Source organism: Primulina huaijiensis, chromosome 7 (genome assembly GCF_012295235.1).
Source record: "Primulina huaijiensis isolate GDHJ02 chromosome 7, ASM1229523v2, whole genome shotgun sequence".
In the NCBI taxonomy this organism is placed as follows: domain Eukaryota; kingdom Viridiplantae; phylum Streptophyta; class Magnoliopsida; order Lamiales; family Gesneriaceae; genus Primulina; species Primulina huaijiensis.
Window position 1 is genome coordinate 515,795 of NC_133312.1, and position 21,681 is coordinate 537,475.

Here is a 21,681-nt window from a genome sequence, read left to right on the forward strand (position 1 = left end):
ACTCTTCAAAAATGCTACTTATATTGTTTAATGGTTAAAAAACACTCGTTACTAATACCTGAGGCTGAGCCCGTTTGGCTAGAAATTTTTCTCAAGCATCAGTTGAATTCAAGTCCGGGTTCGACTTTCTAACGATAACAAATCATTTGATCCATGTCAAAAAATGAAAGGTAATTGTAGTGATATACAATAATATTAAAACAGAAAGTTGTCTCTTACTGGACGAGCTTTCGAGGGATGAAACTGCTCCTCGGTCACCATTAATGTGAGAATAATGAGAAGAACAATAAACTCATATCCCAGCTACCGGTTCATACTAAATATATATCTTAAGAGCCAAAATGCAAAGGGAGCAATTAAGTCATCAAAACATCCCCAACCTTTCAAAGTACTGTAGCAAGAAAACATCAAGCGATAGTATCTTAAGCTATATAAAACAGCAGGCGACAAGGAGTCTAGTTCATTCTTGAAACGATGAATGAATGTAAATAAGTTGGTATCCCACGGTACAATCAAGATGAAATGAAAACGTTAATGAGGGAGGGTTGATCTTTAGCCACCTCATCACTAGGTTGCGTTTCAGTTGTAAGAGTTTCTGTCTTTTCATCATTCTTTTTAGGGCTGTTCATCTCGGACATCTCAGCATCTAGTTTATCTTTAGCACCAGCGATAGGAACTGAAACCTCTCCAGATTTGATGCCGCCATCGTTTTCAGCTTTTGCTCTGAAACCATAAAACTTACTGAACATCATATTGGATGCTGTGCATTATAAAACATTTACAAAATTACAAATGTGCATACTCAATCAAATCGAGGTTTTTTGAAATGAGGAAGGATGACTCACCTTTCAGATGCCAAGGAACCTTTATGTTTCTTGGATGGACCTGGATTAGATTTTCCTTTCTTTTTCTTGGACCTGCTCCAGTTCATGGAAAATTTCCTTTCAAACACCTCCTCAACATAATTGTAGCTTGATTACAGAGATAAAAAAATTTAAATGTTTTAATAAGAATATGATCATACAACAAGTTTATCCATCCTTTTTTTCCCAGTTTACTTTCGCAGGAATTCAGCAAATTTAAAAAATCTGAAAAATGCAAAATTGTATAATCATAAATTTAATTAATAAAGGATGTTAACACAGTTTAACCGCAACCAGGCAACCTCAAAGATTCGACAGAGGAATGAAAATTCTTCATGCTAATTTAAAAATAAACTTACATAACAGGTTTTTTGGCAGCAGCAGGAGGATCAGTGTCATGTTTCTTGGAGTGCTGTTTTATATAACACATGCAAAGAGAGAGGTAAGCCAAACAGGTATATACAAGAACAGTTAATTAAAATAAAGAATTGATAATGAGTTGATAAATAACAGAGATTCTAACTTGAATCTGGTGGTCATCCAATGGTTCCCAAGTTTCTTCATCCATGAACAAGATTTCCTCATCACCATCATCATATATGATCTGCAAGAAAACGGCTGACTAATCTGAAGGGGAAAATGTAACAATAAACTCGCAGAAACTATGAAAGCTACTGGCATCTGTGCAATAGTGAGTATACTACTGGACATTAGGAAGAAGTCCGTTGAAACAAAGTTAACTTCTTCGTAGGCCCAGGAAATGGTCGCCGCTTATAATCCCCACTCAAACGCAAAACAGACTCATGATTTTTTTTAAAAAGAACAGGAAGAAAGTAAGTATCCAACCACCTTGTGCTTCTTTGCTGCATGATCAAAAGATACAATAGTGCCTGGGTAATACCTGCATAAACAGAACCTTGAATATGAGCAAATAGAAGCATAATTTGGAATATACATGTAAAATTTAAAGATGATCAGCCATCTTTCACTTGCCTAATCCATCTTCTGAGTTTGAAATAGAAAACACGGATGATACTTGGAGAAAGCAAGTTGGTTATGAGAAAGTGGAGGTTAAACTTTTGTAGGGATTATCCTTGTTCCCGAGGCTTAAAATCATTACTTAATTTGTTGTCAATTTTAGAATCTCTACTGAGGCAGATCCGCACCCCCCCACCAGTTTACAATCTAACTTTTCTTGCACCTCATTTGTGTATTTTTCACAAGAAGATACATCCCACATACCAAAACCTGTTCCCCTTGATCCGACACTACTCTATTTAAAGAGTGATTTGATGGAATTAATACATCAAAGAACTATCCTGAAATTCATTTCCACATGAATCAGAAGTTCAATAAACTTAACAAACACCTACCAGAGTGTAGGAAAACATCATCACTATTCCCTTGGAAATAAAGGAAGGATAGACGCAGTTGGAACATTTAGAGAAAAGAGCAGATGGTTCCCAGTGCAGTAGATCTATTATTGTGTTTTGAACTCATAAAGCAATCCTAATCTGTAATTTTTCTCAGAGAAACTGTTGAAGATACACTAATAGATCGAATTTTAATCATGTATATAGTCCATGCCATTAATGAAATCTATCTGATTAAGAATAAGAACTTCCTACTCCCTACTTCCTAATACATCATTATGATTTTGTAAACGCATGTAGTCCAACATACAAAGGAGTTGCATCACCAAGAGATAAATGCAAGAAATGTCGCATTCCATACATTATTGTCATTAAACAATGGCCGAAATAGAACTTTTCTTAAAGTTAGAAAAACTCAACGAATAGGCTCCTTCATTCTTCAACCCAAATCAGTTAGATATGCTGTTCAAGTAACATGAGAAATTGTTCATGCACACAAATAAAATGTTGTCATGAATAATTATGTGAAAAAATCCATTAATATTCAGTGCTTACTCTCTGTCATTCGGCCACCAAACCTTGATCCTTAAATCAATCAAATCCTTCCCGGAACCAAGATGGGACATTAATCTCTACATTAAAATTTCCAGAAGTGTGGCATCAAGATCAGATACAAACAATGTCACAGCTACGAAATATACCATTTATTCCATATTAATATTACTGTAGAGAAATTAAGAACCATTCCAGAATTAAATTAACCGTTAAAGGTAACTGTTTTTTTCTTTGTTTTTTCTCCATTTTTGGAGCCATTTCTCCTTTGAATCAGATTTTTCAGTTTGAGAAAGAGACGCTGCTACTGACATGAAAATTAAGGAACTTACAGGTGCAGGATCCATAAAATATCAATTGTAATTACCTTTTCTGCATTGCTTGATTCATGTTTCTTGAGAATACTCTCGCTTCTAATTTGTTCATTCCCATGATCAATAAATGGTGATTCATCTTTCCCTTCAGAACTGGTCTTAGTAACAGTTTGTTCATCTATCTTCACTGCAGCAACACCCCTCTTACCATTCTCCTTTTGGATGTTAGAACCTTTTTTCGTACCCTTCGTTTTCAGTAGTTTCCGTCTAGATGAGGTTTCAAGATCAGTCCGCTGAGCTATCATGCCCTCTTTCTTCTTTTCGAAGACCCCTCCATCAGCACTCTTGGCACATGGATTGAATGATGAAGAAAAAAATGACCAGGGAATTATGAAGAATTTGAATTGAATGAAGAAAAAATTGAGCAATATGAAATCACCAGGTTTACAAGGAACCGTTGTCGGGTATCTCAATATTTCAATAATAACATTACCAATGCCAATGATAAACATGAGTGGACACTAGGCACGCTAGGAATTTGTGACAGCAATGGAAAGAGCAGCAGCTCAGGAAGTAACTAATTGAGTATTTTCTAAGGATAAAAAGAAGAACATGAAATATGAACAACTTCAATATTCAAAGTAGAACAACTTCAGTCAAATCTGTCTAACAGATCACTTCTGGTAGTGTAATGTGATTTGGATCACCTTCAGTCCTAGTTTGTGAGTACAAGCCCCCTCATCAAGAACGAAGGAAGGCAATCATCCGACGTCATCGTCGACTCTATTTATTAATATGGTGTGGCAATCCGTCAAGATCCCAAATACAAGAATCTCTATTTGGGCTCGACACTTCACGCTACAAGACACGAAGTTGGTATTTCTTTCAATAAAGTCTTTCTTATTCCATTTGATTTGAGGCCGCAAGGACCCACAAGGTATAACGCTATTTGTAACCTCCGACGTTGAGTAAATATATCATCCTAGTATTTTTGCTATTTAAGAATATCTTTTCCCTTCTCCAATTTTCTATCATTTTCATTATCTCTTTAGCACAATGTGAAATAATTAATCAATGCATCTATCTAGGTGAAATACCTTCTTACCCCATGTTATCCATCAATAGGATTGATAATACTTGTGATTCACAAGTGGAATGAATGGCCTCTTCAAGTGGTTTCACATATCTAAAATTGGGTCATACAACGTATACAATTGTCACTAGCCTTTATTTCGTCACATGTTGAGTGTTCCGACAATGACGTTTAATTTTAAGAGATCGAGTTTGCACATTTTATGCTATTTAGTTTTATGTCATAATAAGAAAAAGGGTTAAAGTTCATTTGGAAGTTGGTTAATCATAGTGTATATTAACAATCTAAGATAATGACTAATTCCTTCATCAATCCAAGTTCCTAAATATGTCTTTGATAAAACCTTGATTCCCACATAATCTTTGTCCCTAGGTTCAAAGCTTTATAGGCCGTGTACTCGGTTGATCTACAATATTCGGACCAAGACAATACTTGAGTTGAGGACTAAGAGGTGCTCCACTTAGGCTCAATTTTCTGGGGAAAATTTTTTCTACAATTAAGATTCGTGAAGACTAACATCCATTTAACTATAACACAAGAAGTACTAAAAAGTACTGTGATATGTAATATAGGGACGATAAATCAATAAATATGAGTAACCGTATGATGCATGACTCTAGTCATTTGTAAAATTTGAGCGAAATGTGGATGAAAAAATATGCGTAATCATTAAGTGACTTATCATTAACACCAAACAATGCCTAAATGAATAGACGAATGTTATTTTAGTGATTATTTAGAATATTTTAGCTTAGTATTTGATTATATTACAAATATTTGACCATAACCTATTATTGTTTCTTACTCCACAAGCTTCATGGTGGTTTTCCGTTAGATCCTTCTTCGAGTCCTTTTTATTTGATAAAAACAGTTTTTCCTCTTTGTCCTCTTGATCAAACCATTTGGAAAACGCCAATTCCATCAAAGTTCAGGTGTTTTCGTGGACCGTTGTGTTTGGTAAATTACCATCATGCAAGGTGATGCAAAAATAGTTTCCTAATTGTTTCTCTGTCCAAATTGTTGTGTGTTGTGCCGGCAAGAGGTGGAGACCCAAGATCACTTGCTTCTTTATTGTCCTTTTACGAGCTCTCTTTGGTCCAAAGCATTGGAGGAGTTGGGTCTAGTTTGGGTATTCCCGAGATCAATTTAGGATTTATTCGCAGTAGATTTTGGTCGCGATCTAGAAAGGAGGGGCAGATTTTTTTGGGGGGTGCGTCGGTTCATTGTCTACTTTGGTCCAGTTCGTTGGAGAGAAATAAGAGGATTTTTGACAAGCGGGAGGACTCAGTTGAAGATCGTGGGCCAAGATTAAATTTAAGGCTCCGTGTTGGGCTACGAAAAATGTGGAGTTGACAATGTTTCCATTCTCATATTTGTATAGGGATTGGAGTCTAATATTATGTTAATATGATCTTGGTTCTTATTATAGCATGTGTGGACCTCTAGTCTACTTTTTGTAATTAAGATCTTCTATTAATAATAAAATATCGTTTCTTATCCAAAAAAATTTGGATACTAACATATTTAGGATCTAGTTAATGGTATCGTAAAGTCTATCTGACATTAGTTAACCCCATAGACACTGACAATTGTTATGAATAGTATGCACACATCATAATCATCGATCCTCCAAGAGCTAGGTCACAACATGCATAAACGTTCTTTGGCCATCTATAAATTATAGTTTCTACGTCTTATTATTCATGGAGATAATGAAGCATATCTCCAATTTATGATTAAACCACATACTTGGCCAACACTCTCAAGGTCAACTCATTAGGTATAACAATCTTCTGCGATGCCATTTCCGATTTTGAGGTTGTAGTCAAGATAGTGCCACATCATTCGTCTAAAACAGAAAATAAGAGGCCTAGTGATGTACATGACCTAATCTCACATGATAGTACACACACAAATGATTGATAATAACCATTTATCATGTTGTCCACTCCAAACCATCTCCACTTTATGATAATTGAATCATAAAACATTTAACAATCATTGTCTATAACATGCTCAGTTGTAAGATGAAAGCCCTTTTGTGAACTTAACTACTTCCAAATATTTGCAAAATGGGAATCGAAGGAGGCAACAACTGCAGCATCCAACGCGGAGATGAATTTGTAGCTGTGATCTCATGAGGCACAAAAGGTAATTAGTTTCCCTTCAATGTTATGGGTCCTTTAATGTTATGAAGAAAGAAAGGTAAAAATGTTGCTGAATCCTAACTTTGAGTTGTCGGGGACAAGAGTAAGTTTTTCAAAGAAAGGATATTTACCTTTGAAAAATCTTTACTCGTCACGTTAGTTTGGAAAAGTGCAATTCTCCATTTATACTTCCTAGCATTCATTTCTGGTTTTTTGTTTTTGCAGCATCTCTTCAACTCTCTTATTTTGCACAAGTGTTGCAGCTTAGCACATGTACCGACCAGCATATATGACCCATTCTTCAGGGTATTGGTGCATAGTGGGAAAGTGGCATTTTATATTGTGTGGCAAATATTAATTATTTTTTAACAAAATCTCCTTAATATCTCCTTAGATTTTGATTTCCCCCTTAGGGGTCACAGGCTTCTCAACTAAAACCATACTTGTCAATTTCATACAATGAATGGACTCTCTCGCTGACCACTTTGGTTGGTAGGATTTCGTTCACCTAGCCGTTATAGGTCAACAAGGATGTCCATGGGAGATTGAGCTCATGCCACATATTTGCAGGTGGAGTAGGTCCACCTGATCTCAAAAGGTTAACATCTTTCAATACTTGTGGAAATCACAAAGACCAAGAAGATGTGCCACATATTTTCAGTTGGTGTGGGTCCACCAGATCTCAAAAGGTTAAAATCTTTCAATGCTTGTGGAAATCACAAAGACCAAGAAGATGTTTTCAATCTCCGCAATGTAATCTGGCTCATAACAATTGTTTATGTCATATATGAACAAAATATGCTCCAAATATTGTTCAGGACTTTACTAAAGCTTATAATCGGAGAACAAACAGCACCTCAGGCTTTTGAAGAAGAGCTGAAACGAATTCTAGGTAGAGTACGTTTCATTCGACAAACACGAGTATAACATGCTGAATGATTATCAGAATCTAAAAGGTCATTCAAATATCTGTCCTCTGCCATATGGAAATGTGTGTGTGTGTGTGTGTGTGTGTGTGTGTGTGTACACATACGCAGAAGCAAAGGAACAAAGCACCCCATTGAAGTCGGATTTACTTATTGTAGGAACGAACCATGTTTTCCTCACTGGGCGCTCCCTGGCAAAGGGAAGTAACTATACCAGCATATTCAGCAACATCCAGATTCTTTGCCCTCACTGCTTTTTTAAGAGGACGCTGGAGTTTGTCCGAGCAGTTTCTGAAGACAGCATTCCCCAACTCCCAGGATATTGGTGAAATATTCTGAAGAAGGAAACAGTATATTTTAAAATCGGTGAAAAAGAATGACAATAACTTCGGGTGTACTGTCATTGCATTAAAATCAGGGAGAGCGTCATCACCTTTTGATCCATTTTGACACTGTCCAAAATCGGTCTCAGGAGTTTAAATGGAATTTTGTGACTCTCTTGTATCACAAAAGAAATGATCATTTCCATATATCGAAAGGTATCAGGAGGATGGTTGGGCCTTCCATAAAATTGAGCAATTGTTTAATAAGAAATACAAAGAAAAAACTGATGTCATGGCTAAGCCAACTAATCTTTACAAATACAGAATTTTTACAACAAATAAGCATTTTAAGAAACTGAGCCACTCATTTGATTATGATATGAAAATTTCAAGCATCCTCAGATATATTGGAATTTATGGTGCCATTTGGTTGGGTTTTTGTTTCCCCTAAACAAATTCAACTCACAATTTCTATGTTTGAAATATTGTTTGTTTTAAATTTTAAAAGGCTGACGTGACGTGTAACTAAATAATGATGCGAAATTATTGAATAAAAAATTTGGGAATAAAAAATAATTGTTTTGAAAAAGATAGACAGAAAAAATATGTTATTACGTAATGATTATCCATTTAACAGTTAATTGATTGTAAGTGAGAGCACAATAGTTTGATTACAATGTTAATAAAATGAAAGGTTTTTTAAGTTAAGTTGAGTTGAGAGCGAGTGAATACTGCAAATAAACAAGACCTATCTGCAGACTTACCTGATGCCACTAAAGAAAATTTTGAACATCTGAACAATCAATTTATCGCCATCTATGTCCAGAATAATTGCAGATGATTTCAGTTTAGCAATAGTTTCAAGCATACGAAGAGCTCTGTCATAATTGCGACCAGAATCCGAGGACAAATGCTTCAATACAATGACGCATAATTGAAAAAGTTCCTGACACCATTAATCGAACCCATTACGTAAGGATACATAAATAGCATTTTTCGGAGGAGGAATAATGAGTAGAAGTGGATGGCGGAGAATAAGTGGATGTATTTACATACCTTCATGTAAGGATCTTTATAAGTATACTCAGGAGCGCTTATTCTTGTTAGCTCCGTGAAACAACATGCGACTGCAATTTGGATATTAACATCGGCGTGATGCAAAATTTCATCAGTGATCAACATCTGCATCAATGGAACAAGTGCCACCTCTATAGCCGCAGGAGGCTGTTGATCCACCTTAGTCAAAATGCTCTCGGCTTTCTGAAAGAAATATCAAATGATAAGCCTTTATTCACCCTTTATTCACCCAGTTGCAAAAAACTGCGAGTGAATAGGAGAGGGATGGAGAAAAACCATTTGTTACTAGTCAAATTGTTGTAGGAAATCTTAATAAAGAAGAGCATTTTCATCCACCAAAATTTTCCAAATTTAATTTGAGCAGCACACACGCTGCGCAAAATGATTTAGCACTGGAAAATGTAAAGCAGCAAATAAGAGAAAAATAAATGAAATAATCATCAAACAATAAAAGGTTTCGCATGGAAATTTCCAGTTTCCACTTGCACATGGTGCAGATTGGTGGAATGACTTTATTAATGCAGCATAAAAATGAAAATTGATGAGTCTTTAATGGATCACCATTTACGACTAACAAGGAGATGCTCCACAACTTTATGCTCAGAAGATCAAATTAGGTTCACCCATATTCTTGTTCTATGAAAGACGAACGCAACCGCCTTAGAGTTATATGAAATGGATGACCCTGTCAAACATGCTTATTTTGTATAAGGCTGTCCAATTACTCAAACCCTTCAAATTTCAGATAAGATTTTTTCCCTAAAAGTTCTAGATATTCAACAACAAAGATGTTCAAACAAGCGAAAATCATTTACATCAACAGTTGGAGTTCATAAGATTTTTATAACTCTCTTCAAGAATAGACATTCAAAGCAGTTGGTCCCTGTCAAATGAATAAAAATGGAATCTTTGAACCCGCGTATACAGATCAAAACTCAAAGAAACACATAAATGATCAATGCAAAAGGATGGTTTAGCCCAGTGTGGAGGATTAGGCGGTGCAAGCTAAGGTACCCCACCGAAACATATAAATCTTCAAATTGGAAACATTAGTTTTCAGAAATTGCAAGTTTAGCAAATCACTAGGTCACCCCATCATTGAATTTTCAGTCCACCCTGCATTTGAACTCTTTACCTCAAGGAGCATGAGTAGTTCATCGATGGCGGATGGTAACGCTTGGAGCTTCTTCCCAACACCCAGCATTTCTTTGGCAAGCTTTTTCACTGAAACACGAGTAGAAGCCATTTGCCTGTTCACCTGTTTAATCAAGAAAAAAAGGAGAGACTTGAGAATCAAAGTAAAATTCAAGAATTCCACCAAACAGCAGCATCCCCACAAAAACCCATCTTGAAAACACTAAATGAAATGTAAAACACACCTTAGATTAATTAATTTTAAAAAATGCAAACTCGACAAAGCCAAAATGGTGATGATATATAAAGGGGTTGAGTAAAATAGGAATCCTTTGCAAAATTTCTTGCATGCAAAGCATCTACTCAGATTTTCCTCCATTTAATGAATTTCTACAATTTTCAGGGTTTGAAATCCGAGTGGTTGATGCGGATTTTTTTCCTTTTTGGATGAAAATTATGGTGATCCACGATGCAAAGGCCAAAGTAACAAGTACTGTAATCTACTTTCCGGTTCTCTCGAATTCTGAGACTCTCGACTCAAATGACGTAATTACCCCTGGGGTTTGGCAAAACTTGTCTCGAGAGGTGTATCATAATTGTAAATTCGACTTAATTTTTTTATTTTAAAATTTTTACTATTTTCTATATTTACATCTGATTCTTTTCTTTTCCTCAAAACAAATATCTGATTATTTTTATAAAAAATAAAAATTAAAATTAAAAAATCTGATTATGGAAGGTTTGACCTTTTGCGAAAAATGAAAATTTCCAAAAGCAACCAGATTACAGATTTTATTGAAAAGTGGAAAAAAAGTAGACCAAAATGACCGAATGTCAATAATAACATATATTAAGTGAAAACTGCTTTTTGATATAATTAAATTAGCATACTGCATGTACAGTCCACCAGATAAATAATTTGATTTTTTTTTAAAATTATTAATTAATGAAGTGATAATAATAATAATAATCTTCATTTTGATATAATTAATTAATGAAGTGATAATAATAATAATAATCTTCATTTTGATATAATTAAGTGATAATTTTTTAAAAAAATCAAATTATTTATCTGGTGGACTGTACATGCAGTATGCTCGTATGATGTAACACGTAATTTTCTCAAATTGAATTCAAACAATGATATTTCAAATTTGGTAACAAAATCCAAGGAAATGATAGAAATGTGTTGAATAACGTAACATATGTTTCATTTTTTTTAAAGTATGTGATAACAAAAGTATTTTTCAAAAATAATAAAACCAGATTGAAATTTTATATATTTAAAAAAAAATTAAAGTGTCATTTTCATCGCAAATTCTAAACGCACTTAATAATTTTAAGAATAGGTCTCTTGTGAAACGATCGCACGAATCTTTAGTTGTAAGATAGATCAACACTACCGATATTCACAATAAATTTTTAAATTTAAATATTTGTTTCTTTAAAAAAATCATAGAGGCACCTAGATTTCATGTAGTAAATTTTTTCAAAACATTATACATTTAGTTTTTATTTGTTCTTTAATATATTATTTTTTAAAACTCCAAATCTCAAATATGCTTAAACCCAGGAATAACCTGCTCAACTAAAAAAAATCCTGTTTCAGAGGATTTTTAGAAAAATCCAAATGCAATTTATTCTCAAAATTCAAAGTTTGAGGAAGATGTGAACCAAACATTGATCTACTTTGGATTTCAAGAAAATTAAAAATTTCACCACTTCAAATTCACATCACCTTTTCTCTTCGATCTCAAACATGAAGCTCCAATTCAGAGCAAGAGGCTATTTGGGCGAATCAGTTACTAGGTTCTAGATTTCTGAAAATAAGAGTTGACCTTTTCCATCCAACGTACGTACTCAACTTTATCTTTGTTGGTCATGTATCGATGCAGAAATACAGCCAGATTGTCATCGACACCCCTGGCTTCTAAGAAATCATAAAAGGAATTCTGCATTTCATCATCCAATTCCCTGCAAACCACAACAGTGAATTAATGTGATGCAAATGAATAATACACAGAGACGACTCACAACTTCTTTCATGGAGGAATATGAACAAAGCTTTGCTGGTTTTGAGCAAAAGGAGAATACTTGAAATCAGGGCCCAAATAAGGTAGATCCTTTGTTCGCTCCAGCCCCCGAGTGAAAACTTTGCGAATTTCTATATTATCTGGCCATGCAGAACAAACAAACTCCAACACATTGATGCTCCCCCTCTTGAAAATATCAACAATTAAAGTAATATGTAGCTTCATGTCATCCTCATTGTCCGAGTCATCACCAGCTTTTTTAACTGGAACAGATCCATCAAACATAGTCACTTCAACTTTGACATCTTCAGTCTCACCATATTTCCTGACTAACCGAATGAACTGTTCCCCAGGCCTTTCATCAACCTCGAACACATTGAATTCTGGTATATGCTGTAGCACATAATTAGGTATTCCATCGTTTTCTACTACGCTTAATCAGTTCATCCAATTCAGCTCTACATCAAACATAATTTCTAGTAAAAACAATCTCAACGAGATCCACTAAAGTGAACTGGTTCAACCAATAAACTATATAGCACTAAAAAGTAGCAATTCACTTCTGTCCACATGTATCTGTAAATAATTCTTTTGTTCTGTAATTTGAAAAAGAATAAGAAACTCTTTTACTTTTTACCATAAAAATGTCATTTAAATCTTGTTTATGATAAAGCATCCGATAAGATCATCTTCACAAAGGATTTGGTACCTTAGAGCACATGCACATATTTATGTAGAAAAATGCAGCTGAGATAATACGACAAGTCAATGTTTATTTGATCGAAATCATGTTTTTTTAAACTACCGCGGCTCCCTTCAAACGAGTAAATTCCGTAAACTTTCCTGCTTGCCCACCTTTCCCAACAACTTCAACCCAAGACCAAGGAAAAAATGATGAAACCATGTTATGTGCCAATATTCACAGAGGCATGCAATTGACGCATGCTGGAAAGTGGGAAATGGTGGCCTCGGGTTTAGATTCAGTAATCTGGATCCATATCAAATTTATGAGTTTGTTTTGTCAACAATTCCATGATATGCTAAATTGCTGATCTTCAGCTCAATGGGAAGTTGGTTTCCTATTTCTTGTGTACATTATTAATGTCCTTAATGAAAAGCCAGATTGGAAGCCCAAATCATCCTCTTCTCCTCCTCTATTAAATTATAACATATCAAACCACAACTATGAACTTCCAACTGATTTGGATCTTTACTGCCTATAATCATATTTAATACAAGCAATTGACCAAATTGCACCGCAGGGGAAAATTTTTACAGCACACAAAAAAATGTGAGTATAAAAATAGTGCTGATACCTTCAGAAATGCTCGAGTTAAATATAAGCAATTGTTCATAGGGGGAACCCAAGAATTTAGTCGGAAGCCACCGATTATTCTTTAATGCTTCAGTTTACCTTCCATTTTATCCTCAAATTTTTCCAAATCTCAAAAAACCAAATTTTATCAAAACAAACTGACTGCCTCCAGGATATATCATTAACATAAAAGTAATACTGTAACACGAAGTTGAAATGAGGCCAAAAACGAAAAAAAAAAATAAATAAACAATGGTTGTATACAAATGTTGCTGCGGTACCGGGGATGGAGGGGAATATTCGAGCGCGTAATGGATTTCTTTGTGAATCAGGCGGAGAATTTTGCCTTCAAAGGCGGATTTTTCCATTTCCGAGACGTAATTTCGTGTTGAATTTCTGAAAGCATTGCACATGGGCTTCCACTGTTGCTGGTGCACGACATTTTTCGCCGCTGCTCGTAATCCTCTCATTAGTCCTTGAGCCATTAACGAAGTTAACATAGAAAGAAATATAGGGGGGGGAAGAGGAGAATACTAAATCCTACTGTTCAGAATCAGGGTGACATTATCATCGTTAGGGTTCAGGCAGGATTAGGGCTTTTCGCCTCAAATTTTAATTTATTTTTCATTTTTAATTTCATCACTGTGACAAAAAAAATTCTTAAAAGAATCTCACTCCCTCGTTTATCTTTCATTTCAATGAATTCTTTTTTAAAAAAAAATCAGAAATCTGATATTTCCGGTTTCGACAATAAGTTGCTGATGTCCTGCACACACATTCCATCATATTTGAGATTCTCTTGAATAGCTGTGATTGCTTGCACAGCCAATGAAAAATCTGAGACAGATTCTACAATCTCGAAAAGTTTCTTCTCGAATGGCTAATAACTCACCATGAACAACTGACATAGGTGGATTGATTTGCTTTCCAAAAGCCAAGAGTAATTTATCTTGATAGTCTATGATTACCCCTCCTATATTATGACTGTTTAAGTTCGGATTTATAGATGCATCAACTTTGAGTTTAAGACCGTTCATTCTTTTACTTATGCAACATGTGCACGTAAAATATTAATGATTGATGAAAGTTCACATTTGAAAATTTATGAACAAAACTTGTTAAAAAATTTATCAGAATCAATGTTTAAATCAGATATGCCTTTCGTAGACTTAATAAATGAAATTGAGTTACATACTTCACAAAAGAATTGCAAATTCAAACTTATATGAAATCGTGAAGATTGGATTGCTTATCATTTTCGATAATTCATTACAAACAATATGACTTGAATGTTCAATTCGAGATTTTGCATTTCAGAGTTCTAGGCTCTTGAATGATTTGTGATCTTGCCAGTGTACCTGTAAAGTTTTATGTTAGTGAATTTTTGTTACCGATAAAAAGAGTACAATTCAATAGAGATTATGTAGGCTGGTTCATTTATATATTAAAAAGCCATTGGATTTAAAAAGGAAATAAAAACAACCTTGTAGTAAAAACTGAAACATATTTATAATATTTTTAAAGATGACAAATCTAGTATACAGATAGAGAACCAACCTTCCTCTGTGAAAAGAAATTCCCGACCACTAATTGACACCTCTGACTCTGATATACCAAGGTCGTGCGTGCTTACAACACCATATGCCACACTTTCAATCAACGCATTCCCCTACTCATTATTATTCAGAGAATGGGAAGGGAAAAGAAATAAAAAAGATTACTGCGCCATCTCTGAGAGACATGATGTGAAAAGTGAAACGGCTTCTTGCAAATGGTACGAGCGTAAATCTTCAGGCATGGGTGCAGTAAACACCGTGTCGAAGCAGCTTAACTGAACCTCGCCTGATGAACTTTCGTCACTATCAGAAAGAAGAAGACGGGAGACTTCTTCTGCCATCTTTGAGTACACTACTCTGAGGTGTAAAGGTAATAGATTAGCTGTTTGTATGCCGCCGAAACAGAGCCAGACAAATAGACGGCTTTCGCCCAAGAATATTTAAAAAAACGCAGCTTAATCGAAGGACTTTGAATTATAGAGGAGATAGCACAAAATTACGTTTCTTATGCCCAGAGAAAAATCTATAAAGCAAAAGATCCCACCGAAGAGATCTGAAGTAAAGCTACTTGGTGAGATGCAAAAGGTAACCGCAGGAGTTACCATTTAGCGCGGCAATTTAGCGAAAGAGAACGAGAACTCCACAAGAATAACAGGACTGCAATAACAAAAGCTCGTGACCAGTGAAGTAGTGCAAAAGTAGCAGAAACTATAGCAGCCATGATCGAGCTTGATGTACGTAATAATTTCACACGACAGAAGAAAAAATAAAGGCCCGTATATATACACATACTTAATGGTCTTTATATATATATATATATATATATGTGTGTGTGTGTGTGTGTGTGTGTGTGTGTGTGTGTGTGTGTGTGTGTGTGTGTGTGTGTATGTGTGTGTGTGTGTGTGTGTGTGTGTGTGTGTGTGTGTGTGTGTGTGTGTGTGATTAGTCGATTGGAAGATTCACGCGCATCAGTCATCTAAATTTCTGTGAGGAACCTCAAACAATCTATGAACTGGTTGTATAATAGGGTGACAACAATGGAATTCAAGGAAAGGGAAATATTTTGACACAATGGCATGCTTCTAACGCAAAGTTCAAACATCAATACCTTGCATCAAGTGATAATTTGCTGCCCGAAACAGCCAAACATTTGTTTAGTCGGACTATGAAATCCGTGCAGTCATCATTCTTGTTTTCAAGAGTTCCCTGCCAAATTAAGACTGGAAAATCAGGAAAAGAATGCAAGTATGTGCAAATATTATCATATGAAAATCTGAAAGCTTAATGGGTACCAGTAAACATAATATCAGCCTCATAACCAACATGATTTCAACACTGAGAATTACTAATTCTGCAACTACAAAAAGTAAAGAAGATTGTACCAATTCAGTCATGGTGTTGCTGTCTTCTTGCAATGAACTTCTCAAGACATAAAATGAAATAAAAATTCCGGCCCCAAGGTCCCAGTCTTCAATTTCTGACTTGCGGTCCTCCATGGAAGTTGCAAGCCTCCATATCTCTGAATGTTTTGCTGCATGACAATGACATTAACAAAATCGCTTCATGTAATCTGCTATGGATACATCACCAGGAACAAACTATTTGAGTAATATATCTCGTATACATCCAAAAAAATTTAGTTTCTGAAGAAATGCAATATAATTCTACCACTTCCCATTTAACCAAATTAATGACACACTGTAAAATGCAGTAAGATTGCAGAAGCATCGAATCCCATGTCCTCTTCTAATTGCATAGATCAGCCGGCAAATATTATCACGAAGATAAATGGGAACACTGTAGCTAAGCACGCATATCAATTATCAAAGTTCCAAAACAAAAGAATAAACAGTTGTAAATTCAGCTCAGATTAATGAAAGCTATCCAAGACTAAGCACCTGTTTAAATACATAACCGCAAAGTACCTTGCACGGCATAAAACCATTCAAAAGAACCAACTGATCAATGACGGACACAAAATTCGACTCAGTGGAGAAGATCAGAAAAAAAGGACCAGCCAACTTTCTACCTGACAAAAAGAGAGAATGAGCGACTGAAGTCAAAAAAACGGAGTGAGCTCTCTGCCATTGTGAGGATTCAATAAAGTGATGCAAGGCCTTCATGAGGTCACCGTTGTAACTGAAGTATATGGCCTGCATTTAAAATAGAAAGAAGAGAAAAACCCATGAGAAAAAATTCGATAGTTGCCACCGTCAGTGGAAGTAAATAAGAAGCACTCCCAAGCTATTGCAAGTATTTTTCGGAAAAATTTATTTAACTGAGGCCTTCATTTAATTGACTCATTCAATATTCCTAGTAAAACATGAGCATATCTCAACTGTACCGGCAATCAATAAGAACCGAATTTTAGTAAAACTGGTCATGATGAGCTTCAAGTAAGGCAAAGCAAAACCATTAATCTACGAACATATTCAAACTGGTTCAAGAAACACCAACTCACCAAAGCTTCGTGCAACCACGAAGAAGGAACACCTAGGTCTTCAATGAAGCTCCATTGTGAGTCCTGTGCACTCCAAACTTCACAGTACTGGAAGAGAATTTCCCTTATGACAGTAGTTTGCAGATAAGGATAATCTTCACGATGTGTCATATGAAGCACCACGTATATGGCCCAGTGGCATTGCCCTACACAGAGTAACTGGGAAACAAATCCCATGTCGAGAACATGGAGATCATTTGAACTAAAAGTTCCGATGGCTTCTAAAACTGCGCGGTGATGCCAAATCATGTGATAATCAAGTGGATCATTTGTTGACGCAAAGGCACTGAACATGGTCTTCAGAGCACCAAAATCATCTTCTTGTCTAGCATGAAGAAGCATAAGATAATATGCAAGGTCAAAATGTTCACCTATTTCCCACTTGCCAGCTTCTTCAATTGGTCCTTCATCGACATAAACTGGAACTGGAAATGGAGCATTTCCATCATTAAGAAGCTTCTGGTAAGTATTAAAAACAACAGGTAACGAAATATCAGGTGGAAGCTGATACCACATTAACAGTCCTAGGAACCTTCTCCAGTCAATTTTTACGCCGTGCAGTGCTCCATGAATGTTTCCAGCAAGCAATTCAAGAAGCCTTACCCTATTCTCTTCAAAAAAATTAAAATCCATTCCATTTTTTCTCCAAATATCAAGCTGATGAGCAATATCTGAACGAGTTGCTGGGGACCCACCAGCCTGGCTCAACAGACAGGATAGTCTTACATCCCCTCTAGAAGCGGCAAGCTCCACGGCAGCATCCAGCTGCCGACCAGTAAGAAGCAAGAATATGTGCTCTAAATCACTGGACTCGTCTAGTGAACTAATATCCTCTTGTACACGGTGGTAAACACTTTCTTGAATCCAATAGCTGAACTCTGCCCGCCTCATAAGCGGCAGTGCTTCCAGGTCAACTTCAGGATAATTTTGCCTCCCATCTGGTACCATATCTTCCTCATGATCGGCTTCAAGAGACTTAAATTCTGCACTCATTTTCCTTGACGAAAAGAGAACTTTTACTAATTCCCAAACCATTACTTGGTGCATGAATAGGACACGAGAAAGAGGTGGTAAACTTGACACCTCTAATTGCTTCTCTATTATCTCTATGTAACTTCGACAAATCTCAGGAAGTGTCAGTCGGTTACAGACAAGCTTTTGAATCTTTAGGTCAAAGGTTCCCAGATCAACTCTTTTTATTTCATGATTCAGTTCCTTGTGAAGATTGAGGGGGGAGTCAAAGCAAAGGTCAATGAGTTCCTTTTTCACTTTATTGCTCTCATCTCTAATCACTTTGTCAATTGCAACCTTTTGAAGATTAATTACAGAGGATATTTCACAGTGAGCACCAGCACTGCCAACAGGCATACCAGAATGAACAAGGACTCCATTGGGTCCCCATCCTACCCGAAATGACCTACCCATAAACAATGCTGCATCAACTATAATATGTGAATGACTTCCAGCTAATGGTGTTTTGTGAAGTTTAAGATCCAGCTTAAAACCTTCAGATGTAGACGCCTTTAGATGCAAACCCTTATTCTGTTGAGCCATCAACATGGAACCCTGGCAGTTAGAACTAAAACTCCCAGGGTTATACTCTATTAGAGCTAATGGAGTCTTGCGAACCAAATGGGGAATCATCTTACGCTCTGTCTTTGAAGAAGAATGGTGTAATGGAGACATTGATGGTTCTTTAACACATGGTGGACTATCACTTGACCGCATGCCACTAAAACCATCTGCCTCATCTTCCTCAGCAGGAAACAATAACATTCTCAGTTCTTTCATCCTAACCGGGTCAAGCCTGAGATGAGCAGGAAGAGAATGTGGAAGCAGAGTTGGATCCTCCAAGGCAGTCACTTCATCAACATCCGAATCCTCAAAGTCATTCATTTCGGTTGGAACTTTAGCTTCCGGAGACACATCATTCATCACAATATCCTCTTCATCTTCACTCAGACCAAATCTGCTAAAATGTTGTACCAAGAATTTCCATTCACCATTAAGTGGATCAAACGAGAGAAATTGTGCCCCTTGACTTGCCGTCTTGTGCTTCAATATTCTCACAATTTTTCTTATGCGGCTCTTGGTAAAATAATTCAAAGGTTTTAGCCGCAGGATTAAAGTTACTTCAGCTTCCTTGTTGAGGCCCTGACCAACCACAGGCTTGGAACTTTCATCTTCGTAGACAATAACTTCGCATCTATTGAATTTGATGATGCGGTCTAGATCCAAACATCTGATATCGGTCTCCCCAACAAATTTAACCCATCCACAACCAACCTTTCCAACAGTAAAGTCTATGACTCTGCTACAGTAACCTGGATTTGTAAACTCCTGAATAGCTAACTCACTTAAGCAAGGTTTTGTATAATAATCTGAGTGTCGCAGTGTTGGTAAGGGAGTTTTAACTTGACTAGAAACCTGACATGAGAGAAAAGTATCCACTCCGTCCACAGAAATTCTTCTTCTCTTGTGCAGAGACTGAGGACCATGAAGTGACTTAAGCATTCTTAAATCAATTTCCTTACTCATCTTGAAAGATTCGTGAAAAAGGATCTAGGCGTGAAGCAAAGTATGTAGAGTAACCCGGATAAAAGCACCCTGATAAAAGCACACGATGTTCAAATTAGCATGAGCAACAGAAAATGTGAATCACAAGCATAAAATAAAAAATTTCATAGATAATCAAGGAATTCAACACATGTGAATTACATTTACCCTGTGATATGTTCAGTCTCACATACCACGTGAAAATAAAGTGGTCTACCCTTGTTTTTTAAGATAGTTGCAAACATCGATCCTAATGATGATTAGTTAAAAAATGAAAAAAAGAGAAGTTGTAAAATGACGTCTTTTCTCAAAACTAATATTACGTCAAATTCCAAAGCAACTGTTTTTTGAAGAACATTTGGCACTTCAACTCATGGGGATTTGGGATCAGTTATTAATTCTCGATTGCGCACTGGCTTTTCAGAAAAATTCTTGAATAATCTACGACTAAACCTACTACAGCTTTGATGCAGTTGAAAACAGTTCCAGCTATTGTAAGATATGACAACTCAGAAACCCATCTCTACCAGACATAACCTAGTTAGATATGTTTGAGCCAGCAAGCCAAGAAAGAACTACAATTAACAGAGAAGTAGCACAACTAATACTTGGTTAAAGTACTATGCTCCTAAATAGAACCCTGGAATCGCCCAAATGAGATACCAACCATTGCATTTATCCAATAAACAGCATACCCCAAAAATACGAGCCAAATTGAAAAATCACAAACAAGTCTAACACTAACAACCGAATAAACTGATGTGCAAAAGCGTACATGAAGAAAAAACTGAACAGTTTACGTGATTTTGAGCTTTCCCGGTCCCGCTTGTGTCTCCGGTGTGAGATGCATACCAGCAGCGCGGGTGAGAAGAGACGCGGGTTTTAGGGGCTTCATTCGAAGTCAGATTTAAGGGGCCCGTTTTGGGTATCATACTGCGAAGGCCTAAGAGCGAGTTGAAATTATAATTATAAATTTTACTTAAATTTTTTTAATGGTGCTCATGTTTTTTTAAATAATAAAACTAAAATTTTAGAAATTCTATTTTTAAATCTTATTTTGAAAACATATTTTAACCTCTCTTTTTTTTTTGTGACACGCGTGTACCTACTCATAAAATTATCCCAAAATTGTAGTTCTCGATGGTCGAAAAGTAAATGTAACAAAATAAAATTCTATTCTTTTTCTCTTTTTTTTTTACAAAATTCCAAAATTTTTCACAAAGAGATTGTTATAAAAGAAATAAATAGAGGTGGGGTGAGTCCAAATCATATTTAAACAGAGTGGGTTAGGTAATATGGGTCCATAAAAAGTGAATGAGATGGTCTTGCGTCCGATCATATCAGTTTCATTGACATCTCTAATATGTCGTCACTTAATAAGATTTAAATAAATGAAATGAAATGTTCTTATACCTTTCAAAAATAAAAATAAATCGTCACTTAATAAGATTTAAATAAATGAAATGAAATGTTCTTATACCTTTCAAAAATAAAAATAACAGTCCCCTGAATAAAAATCTGGATATGGGCTGTTAATTCTTCGCAGAAATTATTAAAAATTTGCATCCACTATAGAAAGATGCAAATTCAAGATTTTTGTTACATAGGGTGGCGATTTGAGTGATAGGGTCAAAGGTAGGAAAAAAATGTATATGGTCAGGAGAAGTAAATAAAATAGTACATTCATGTTAGTCAAGATGACTTTATATTTTCTGCAGATCCACAAGATTGGGTCAATAAATTCAGAGACATTAGCCCACGTTATTAAATTGACCATTGGCCATTACCATGTCTGATTGGTCAAATTGTTCAAGTACCGCTCCATTAATTTCCACAACACAATTAATTATATGTATTGAGGTTGGTATAAGATTTTCATTCTGCCGTGGTAGAATAGATGAATTATTGATCAATGATCA

At 35.8% G+C, this 21,681-nt stretch overlaps 3 protein-coding genes across 5 annotated transcripts; all 3 read right to left on the reverse strand.

Moving 5' to 3' along the window:
• Positions 1-379: 379 nt before the first annotated feature.
• LOC140980472 (sister chromatid cohesion protein PDS5 homolog C-like) lies at positions 380-10,292 on the reverse strand. 2 transcript variants are annotated; one of them, XM_073446298.1, is made up of 13 exons: positions 10,046-10,291; positions 9,804-9,926; positions 8,648-8,851; positions 8,356-8,537; positions 7,702-7,828; positions 7,436-7,603; positions 3,156-3,446; positions 2,792-2,868; positions 1,713-1,764; positions 1,387-1,467; positions 1,223-1,275; positions 846-917; positions 380-723 (listed from the first exon to the last, which is right to left on the reverse strand). In XM_073446298.1, the coding sequence occupies exons 2-13, from the start codon at positions 9,912-9,914 to the stop codon at positions 513-515; spliced, it is 1,629 nt and encodes a 542-aa protein (XP_073302399.1). In that variant the 5' UTR covers positions 9,915-9,926; positions 10,046-10,291; the 3' UTR covers positions 380-512. The 2 variants fall into 2 exon arrangements, with proteins under 2 accessions (XP_073302399.1, XP_073302400.1); XM_073446299.1 differs by lacking the exon at positions 3,156-3,446 and having other exon boundaries at positions 10,048-10,292.
• Positions 10,293-11,378: 1,086 nt separating this feature from the next.
• LOC140981766 (uncharacterized protein At2g39795, mitochondrial-like) lies at positions 11,379-13,791 on the reverse strand. Its single transcript, XM_073448221.1, has 3 exons — positions 13,432-13,791; positions 11,897-12,228; positions 11,379-11,776 (listed from the first exon to the last, which is right to left on the reverse strand). The coding sequence occupies exons 1-3, from the start codon at positions 13,648-13,650 to the stop codon at positions 11,608-11,610; spliced, it is 720 nt and encodes a 239-aa protein (XP_073304322.1). The 5' UTR covers positions 13,651-13,791; the 3' UTR covers positions 11,379-11,607.
• Positions 13,792-14,290: 499 nt separating this feature from the next.
• Positions 14,291-19,865, reverse strand: LOC140980459 (nuclear pore complex protein NUP96-like). Of its 2 annotated transcripts, XR_012175954.1 has the most exons (6): positions 17,168-19,865; positions 16,736-16,859; positions 16,089-16,237; positions 15,815-15,912; positions 14,708-15,063; positions 14,291-14,508 (listed from the first exon to the last, which is right to left on the reverse strand). XR_012175954.1 is itself a non-coding variant. In XM_073446275.1 (5 exons), the coding sequence occupies exons 1-5, from the start codon at positions 19,742-19,744 to the stop codon at positions 14,868-14,870; spliced, it is 3,144 nt and encodes a 1,047-aa protein (XP_073302376.1). In that variant the 3' UTR covers positions 14,641-14,867. The 2 variants fall into 2 exon arrangements, 1 of the variants encoding a protein (XP_073302376.1); XM_073446275.1 differs by lacking the exon at positions 14,291-14,508 and having other exon boundaries at positions 14,641-15,063; positions 17,168-19,744.
• Positions 19,866-21,681: the final 1,816 nt, after the last annotated feature.